At 53.2% G+C, this 7,824-nt stretch overlaps 2 protein-coding genes across 4 annotated transcripts in view; both read right to left on the bottom strand.

The window, feature by feature from the left end:
- Positions 1-1,035: 1,035 nt before the first annotated feature.
- Ucn2 (urocortin 2) lies at positions 1,036-2,989 on the bottom strand. Its single transcript, XM_031346366.1, has 2 exons — positions 2,229-2,989; positions 1,036-2,032 (listed from the first exon to the last, which is right to left on the bottom strand). The coding sequence occupies exon 2, from the start codon at positions 2,021-2,023 to the stop codon at positions 1,682-1,684; it is 342 nt and encodes a 113-aa protein (XP_031202226.1). The 5' UTR covers positions 2,024-2,032; positions 2,229-2,989; the 3' UTR covers positions 1,036-1,681.
- A 121-nt stretch (positions 2,990-3,110) lies between these two features.
- Positions 3,111-7,824, bottom strand: part of Col7a1 (collagen type VII alpha 1 chain) — a 32,756-nt gene continuing 28,042 nt past the window's right edge. For 2 of the 3 annotated variants that reach the window (XM_031346358.1, XM_031346359.1), the window contains exons 108-119: positions 7,373-7,426; positions 7,235-7,297; positions 6,806-6,868; positions 6,586-6,702; positions 5,679-5,756; positions 5,532-5,585; positions 5,332-5,380; positions 4,599-4,631; positions 4,372-4,458; positions 4,047-4,196; positions 3,752-3,946; positions 3,111-3,461 (exon numbers count right to left, since the gene is read on the bottom strand). In XM_031346358.1, the coding sequence (XP_031202218.1) occupies positions 3,451-3,461; positions 3,752-3,946; positions 4,047-4,196; positions 4,372-4,458; positions 4,599-4,631; positions 5,332-5,380; positions 5,532-5,585; positions 5,679-5,756; positions 6,586-6,702; positions 6,806-6,868; positions 7,235-7,297; positions 7,373-7,426 (954 nt within the window). In that variant the 3' untranslated portion in view covers positions 3,111-3,450. The remainder of the gene's footprint in view (positions 3,462-3,751; positions 3,947-4,046; positions 4,197-4,371; positions 4,459-4,598; positions 4,632-5,331; positions 5,381-5,531; positions 5,586-5,678; positions 5,757-6,585; positions 6,703-6,805; positions 6,869-7,234; positions 7,298-7,372; positions 7,427-7,824) is intronic. The other variant, XM_031346360.1, reaches the window with a different exon arrangement.

The following is a 7,824-nucleotide window of genomic DNA, read 5'->3' as shown; positions in this document are numbered from 1 at the left end:
CTGGCTCAGAGGAAAACCGGCCCCGCCTCTCCAACCCTTCTAGACCCGCCCTCCACGGGCTGCTTTGCTCTGTGAGGTTGCCAGGCCCCCCCATCCAGGCAAGCAGCTGCACTCTGCACTCCTGGCCATTAGCCCAGTAGTGCTTTTTTGCCAGTCAGAGTACCCCATACCTCTCAGGGTCTGGTCTTTTCTTCTTCTTCTTGAGTTGTCTACACCACTGGGAGTCCCTGCTTCAACCACAGGCGAATAGGATCACACTCCCCAGAAAGTCAGTTTCAGCACCAGCCCAACAATGAAATGGGGGACCTAGAGGTGAGGCCTGCTCCTCACAGTGAGCAGGTCAGAGGGGAGGGAGGGAAGGTGAGTGGAAGGGCAGGGAAGCCAGGTGTGACTCCGCCCTCATGTGTCACTGCCTGGGTGCACATGACTGGGTAATTCGGGTGCATCCTATCCTTCAGTCATCTGACATTTATTGAATACCTCCACAGCCACAACTTTCATGTACACCGTGCCAGTGCTACAAGAGGCTTGGTGGCATCACCCTGCTTTACAATTGTGACCAGCTTTGCTTAGGACGATTCATCAAGGAGGGCACAGAGTTGGCTTGGATCCCCAGCAGTATCCACTCCCTCCATCCTGAGCCACGTATGTCTGCTCACCAGAGGTGTGGCTAGTCAGTGCTTCCCTGTGTGTTATGTGTAGATTTGGGAATCAAACACCCTCTTCTTCCAACCTTCCGCACGCACACGCACACACACATACACACACACACACACACACACACACACACACACACACACACACGACAAAACCTCCAGGGTTAGGTTTCCTATACCAGTGCCTGGAGATGTCTCTGATAACCACATCAAAGTCGGATGCTACCTACCTAACAGAGCACAATACAAGCAGGTCATCAGATGTGATGACACATGCTTGTAACATGAACACCCAGGAGACTGATGCAGAAGGATTGCTATCAGCAAGTTCTAGGACATGCAAGGATCCCATTGCGAGACTCCTTTTTTTTTTTTAATTTATTGTATGAGTGCTCTGCTGCATATACATACATCCACACGCCAGAAGAGAGCATCAGATCCCCTTATAGATAGTTGTGAGCCACCATGTGGTTGCTGGGAATTGAACTCGGGACCCCCGGAAGCGCAACCAGGGCTCATAAGCGTTGAGACACCTCACCAGCCCAAGACTGTCTTTAAAAACAAAAACAAAACCACAAAACAACCACATGGCCCTCTTCAGCACTCTCTGGTATAGCAGCCTCAGGTGGGGGAGCCAAGGCCTGTGGGCCTTAGATGGATCTCAGGTGCAGCACCGGGGTCCTGTGTTGACTCTTCTTTATATTTAAGGATGGAGCTCACATGGTGGTATCTAGATGCTCTGTGACTGCCAGACACAGTGAGGCATGGCAAGATTCCACATATTGAACATACAGGCTAGTGCCCCAAGATGCCCAAACATATTATGTGTGAGGGTCTCAGAAGTATGGCAAGATACTACATGGCCAAGCTGTCTAAACACACTGTAGATACTTGGAAGCTATGGCGGTAGTCCACTACGGTGATCTCTGGGTATGTGGTTGGCCTAGATGTACTGTCCAGCTTTGTGGCTGTCCTCCAACTTCTCATCCAGGGTCACCCCATCTTTATGATCCCCTTCTTCAGTCTCAGCGGCGGCCAACATGGGCTAGTATTTGGGCATTCGTGGCAGCCTGATTCCTGGCAGCCTTGTGACGAGCCTGTTCCAGTATGATTCGTAGGAGGCCAATGGGGACATCCAGGGAGAGAATGATACGGGTGTCCAGGTAAGGGCTGGCTTTAGAGTGGCTCCAGGAAGCCGAGGGCTCTGTGGTGATACCTGAGTGGCTCTTTGAAGTCACAGAGACGGGAGTTGTCTCTGGATAGTTCTGAGGGAGGAGCTGGAAGGTGGGGATAGGGGTTCCTGGGACAAATAGGATCCTATCCAACATCAGGACCAGGACCACCACCAGTGCCCACCTGGTCATCATGTGGTAAGGCTGTAAGGAGAAAACAGGCTCAGGGTCCGGGCTCGGCAGTTATATTTCATTGAAAGGAGACAGACTGCTAGAAGCAAGAGGCAAAGAGGGGTTGGAGAGGTTACAGAGGTCATGCCAGGGACAGAGACCCAGAGACAAAGTCGGAGGAAGAAGAGAGCCAAGCAAAACCAGAGACAGAAGAAGTGAAAATGCTTACTTAGGCAGGGTGGTGTCTGTCTATGATCCCAACAGTTGGGAGGCTGAGGCACGATCTGAGTTTGAAGCCAGATTGGGTTGCAAAACTGAGACCCTGTCTAAAAACTCCAATGAGAACAGAAGGAGAACACGTGGGAGCTAAGGACAGATTGGCATCAGAGGCAGAGAAAAAAAAGGGGATTAGCAGGGGGAGGAGCAGAAGAAGAAGAGGAAGGTGAATGGGATGGAGACAAAGCAAGAGAGGGGAAGACAGGAAAAGAGACAAGGCAGGAAGAGACCAGCCGTCCAGGAGACAGCTGGAGGGAAAGAAAGACTCAGAGAACCCCAGAGTGACAAAATGGAGACAGGTTCTGAGCACACGGCTGCTTGAGGAAGGACAGCAGTGGGGGCAGGTGAAGCAGGGCAAGCAGAGACCCCAGAGCCTCCCAGGTCCAGGTATCTCCATCCACCAACCCCAGGCCCCCTTCCCATCCCGACTCAAGGTCATTCATACCGCTACACCAAGGTCCTCAGGGGTAGGCTGAGACGGCTGGGGCTGCTGGGGCTAGGGCCAGGCAACAGTCCTGAGGCTGACCCTTTACTCCACTTCAAGGCCCATTTATCTCCCCCAGCCTCCTGGGGTAGGAGCTAGGGCAAGTTTCCTGGCATGAGGCAGCTTCCTACCTATGACTCACCCCCCTCCTAGGGAGCTGGGACACCTCCTTAGCCCCCACCCTATTTATTTCTTTTGAGGGGACAAGTTAGTGGGATTGAGAACACAGAAAAATAACAAGAGTCAGGCATGAGGACTCTATACCATGCAGTATGATGCTGACTACCCCTCCCCCAAAGGAAGTTTGCCTCCTGATACCCCCATCTCACCCAAACAATCAAGAACAAGGGCCTTTTAAAACAGCAGCTTTAATGCCCCCTCCCCGCCCATCAGCACCATGGTATCACAGCCTTGGGTCAAGGGGCAGGTTGGACACCAGTCACATCCATTCACTGCTCACAGCCACCCCCAGCAGTGAGTCATCTGCCAGGAAAGCGGGCGCTACAATGGGGATTTGTCCACAGGGGGGAAGGCTAGACCCATAGGACCAAGTCACTGAAATAGTGGACACAGCACACACACTCATGTGCATACACAACTCTAGCACCAAATGGAGAACAGCAGGACCCGGCTGAGACCCTGCCACCTCCAGGGACTGCTGGCCACCAAGCGTATCATCCGGGCCTCAGCTCTAGGCAGCACCTGTGTGGAACACATCGGAAAACATTCAGCCCTCTGAACTTCTTTCCCAGCATGAAGTCTGCACAGGAACATACCAAAGCATTCAGGAGGGATGGAATGTGTGCTCTGACTCAAGAGGGACCTTTAACAAAAAGGAATATGGAGAGGGACCATGCAGGCTCCTCAGCTGGGGATATGGAGTCAGTTCTGGGATCTGGGATCTGCTCCAGGTCCTCCAGTCTCGGGGAATGTCTTGGCCAAGCACTAATATGTGTAGATGCAGCCTCTACTGAGAGTATCTAAGCCTATACCTGTTTTCTGGCTGTGGACCCCTTGGGGTGGGCAGCGGCGCTCACACGCCTCACGGGTTCCAAAACGATTGGCATTCCCTCTGCAGCCACCGTAGACAAAGGGATGACAGGCTGTGCCACCAGGCACAGCTCGATGGTACCAGCGCAGGGTATAGGCAGTACAGGAGCCCTCATCCAGTGGTAGGGAGCAGAGATCTAGGGTCAGCAGTGGTTAGGTCACCGGGGATAGCGGGGAATCAGAGGTATCCAAAATCAGCAAAAGATCAGCGGTGGGATGGGCTCTGCTTAGCACTACCTGAACCTCTCTGGTCCCAGCCCTTAATCTCGGCATCACCATCCCATGGAACTTCAGGGTCCTGGTAGTCCTCCACAGAATACACGGAGTACTCAGAGAAATCGTCATCATCTTCAGGGGGCACTTGGCCTGCAGGTAGGGTGAGGTGTGCTGTGAGGAGAAGCTGTCTCTGTTAGTTCTGGGACAGAATAGACTGTCTCCCCCACATGCAGAAATGTGTGTGTGTCCTGTGTGTAGACTCTATATATGTTCAATGTGCCCTGATGAATACCAGTATGCATAACTGTACCCAACCTGTACATACCCCATGGGCTATCAGCCTCACCTTCCTCCTCAACATGGGAGACCCGGAGTACAGGAACACGGTGGAGCTGGGGGCCAGCTGTATCCGAAGCATAACCGGGGAGGGGTCCTGAAGCACAGAGCAGGTGATGATATCCTTCATTATCACAGTCAGCCACCCTAGCCACACCCCTACCGAGAGGACCCAGACGATAGGCATCTAGTGGGTGCCTTGGATGAAGAAAGTTCTAGATACAGAAAGCTACTCACGTGATCCGGACGCAATAAACTGGCCCTGGCAGGCTGGAAGTGACAGAGAAGGTTGAATGAGACCACGAGAAATGGAGAATAAGATACAAAGGCAAGAAGATGGGGAAAGAGAAACAGACAAAAGGCACACGCGTGGGGGCTAAGATATACAGAGAGATAGAGCCAGCACATGCGTGTGGGGGCTAAGATATATAGAGAGATAGAGCCAGCACATGCGTGTAGGGGCTAAGATATATAGAGAGATAGAGCCAGCAAGCCAGAGAGAGACAAAAGAGTGAGGAGAGAGAACAGGTGAGAGGGAAGAGGAGGAAGGGAGGAGAAAGACAGGAGGGAGTGTAGAGGAGATGAACCATCAGGGCGAGAAGCTGGGAACAGATCAGTGATGCAAGGGCTGGAGGCAGCCGGGGTCAGGAGGCAAGGAGATGAAAGCAGTCATGACAGGAAGAAGCGGGGCCCCTAGGATTATCCCCCCCACCCCCCGTGTCACAGCTGGGACCAGCTCTGTTCCTTACACTACCCCACACACAGATAGTCATCAGAACACTGTGTAGCCGCCCACATCTCTGTCTCCCTCCATCAAGGAAGTCCTGTTAGCATGTTTATTGTCAACATCTGTGTTGCTCGTAGCCATCGGTCTCCACTTGCCCCCTGTAAGTTCTGGGGACTTGCCGGCCCCCATCTAGGTGTCCTGGGATGCAGTTAGGGCAGGAGACTCCACACTAGACCTACTCACCACAATGCTGACTCATCTCCTGACGCACAAAGCCCCGAATGTCATCCTCCTGGGAAACACAAGACCACAAGGTCCCTGAAGAACCCATGAATCATGGGTCTCATAATGCAGAAATCAAAGGCAAGTCATTATCAAGGCAAAGAGCCCCAGGACCCAGGGGTCAGGGTTCTGGGTGCCCCATCCACCCAGGCTAAACTCACAGTCAGCGCAGCTGCTCCCTTCTCGCCACGGGGGCCAGCAGGTCCTGGTCGCCCCTATGTGTGACAAATGTGACCAGGCTGTGACAGATCTCAGACATCAGAGATGAGGCTTAATCTCTGACTCCAGGCTGGGGTGTTGCCACTCACCTGCTCCCCTCTCTCACCAGGGGTGCCAGGAGCCCCAGGAGCCCCCACAACACTCTCTCCAGGAGGACCTCGCTCACCCTGTCAGACACAAGGACCAAGTAGGCAGGGTCAGTGACAGTTAAAGCATGGCTTGTAGGTTCTAGATTTAGAGCAGCTAGAAAGGCAGGGAGTGTAGCTCAGTGACACAGCACTTGATTGTAAGTAAGGTTGTGGGGTAATCCCCAGCACAGGCTGTTACAGGCTGGCAACCTAGACTCAGTTACCAGTGCCCATGCAGAAAGATGCCCAGGCCGGAAAGATGGCCCAGCAGTTATGACACTTGGTATTCTTTTTTTTTCTAAAGATTTATTTCGTGTATGTGAGTACACTGTTGCTGTCTTCAGACACCCCAGAAGAGGGCATCAGATCCCCATTAAAGATGGTTGTGAGCCACCATGTGGTTGCTGGGATTTGAACTCAGGACCTTTGGAAGAGCAGTCAGTGCTCTTAACCCCTGAGCCATCTCTCCAGCCCCAACACTTGATATTCTTATAGAGGACCTAGACTCGGTTACCAGCACCCATGTGGTGGCTCATAATCATCTGTAACTCCAGTCCCAGGGGATCTGATCCCTTTTCTGGCCTCCTCAGGCACCAGGCACACATGTGGTACAAAGACGTGCTTTCAGGCAAAACATTGATATGCACAGAATAAAAAATAAACTTTAAAAGACAAAATGGTAGCAGGCATGGAGGTGCAAGCCTTTAATCCCAACGCCTGGGAGGCAGAGGCAAGCAGAACTCTGAATCTGAGGCTAGCTTGATCTACACAGAGAATTCCAAGCAGACCCAGGGCTACATAGTGAGACCCTGTTTGAAAGCATCAGGAAAGGGAGGATTAAGTCAGGGCTCCCATTGGAAACCCTTACCTTCTGACCCTGAAGCCCTTCAGGTCCCTTGGGACCAACACCACCAGGTGGCCCTGGGGGACCACTAGAGCCATCATTTCCTCTGGCACCTGGGGAGCCCCCAACTCCTGGGGGTCCCTGTGGAAAGATAGAGAAGGGTTGGTGTTTAAAACCTCTTCGAGATGAAACCACTACCAGAAACGATGCCCCCGCAGACCACAAACCCTAACCCTCCACTTACCCTCTCCCCTTTTTCGCCTTGGTCACCCTTGGGTCCTGACTGCCCATCAAAGCCTCTGTCACCCTGGAAACAGAAGAACCAGAAAAATACTCAGCTTTGACATCCTGCTCCTGTATCTCCCTGAGCTTTGGGAGTCCCCTGGCCCCATGCCCTCCACGGTGTGTGATCCAAGTATCTTTTACTGCCTCTACTGTGACTCTATGACACCAACTCCACCCAAGCCCTGCCCTGGTACAACATGACCCCCTCCTTCCTTCACCTTCTACCTTTTCATGCTAACTCTCTATAGTGACCCCAAACCTCTCCTGAAATCTCAAAGTCAGCCACACGATCCCCCAAAGCCACAACCTTCTTTGACTCCATCATGATGACGTTCTTGGACCTAACTGACTCCACCCCCTTCATGTCCATTATCAAGAGCCCCTGTACCTTGGGACCGATCAGGCCCTCTTTCCCAGGAGCCCCAGACTGACCCGGCATACCAGGCTCCCCCTAGAGGAAAAAAAATGTGAGGATGGCTCTCTAGTCAACTGCCCCTCTTCATTTAGGGTGTACCCCGACACTCACCATGTCTCCTTTCTTTCCTGCCAACCCAGGGCGACCAGGAAAACCAGCTTCTCCCTGGAGGTATGAGGAAGAGGAGTGAGCCTTGGGGCCCAAGACCCACAGCCCTCACATCAACTTCCATGATGCCGGCATCAGTCCCTGTGTCCTCCCTGCATCAGCCCCATAGCATCCAAATCAGTCTCCGTGGACCCCGCATCAACCCCATGGACCCCTGACCACCCTCCATGGTCCCCACAGCAGTTCCACAGTCCCTGCATCAGTCCCCATGGTCCCTGTATCAGTCCCACAGCTCCATAGCAGCTCCACAGCCCCTGCATCAGTCCCCATGGTCCCTGCATCAGCCCCACAGCCCCCAGAGCAGCCCTTATGGCCTCTGCATCAGCCCACAGCCCTACAGCAGCCCCACAGCCCCCACATCAGTCCCCATGGTCCCTGCATCAGCTCCACAGCCC

Source organism: Mastomys coucha, unplaced genomic scaffold, assembly GCF_008632895.1.
Source record: "Mastomys coucha isolate ucsf_1 unplaced genomic scaffold, UCSF_Mcou_1 pScaffold23, whole genome shotgun sequence".
NCBI classification, from domain to species: domain Eukaryota; kingdom Metazoa; phylum Chordata; class Mammalia; order Rodentia; family Muridae; genus Mastomys; species Mastomys coucha.
Note: the sequence above shows the minus strand (reverse complement) of the source record. Positions and strands in the feature narration are given on the sequence as shown.

Excerpts from the sequence above, each read along its gene's own strand:
- Ucn2 (XM_031346366.1), bottom strand. The coding sequence starts at position 2,023 with ATGATGACCAGGTGGGCACTGGTGGTGGTCCTGGTCCTGATGTTGGAT.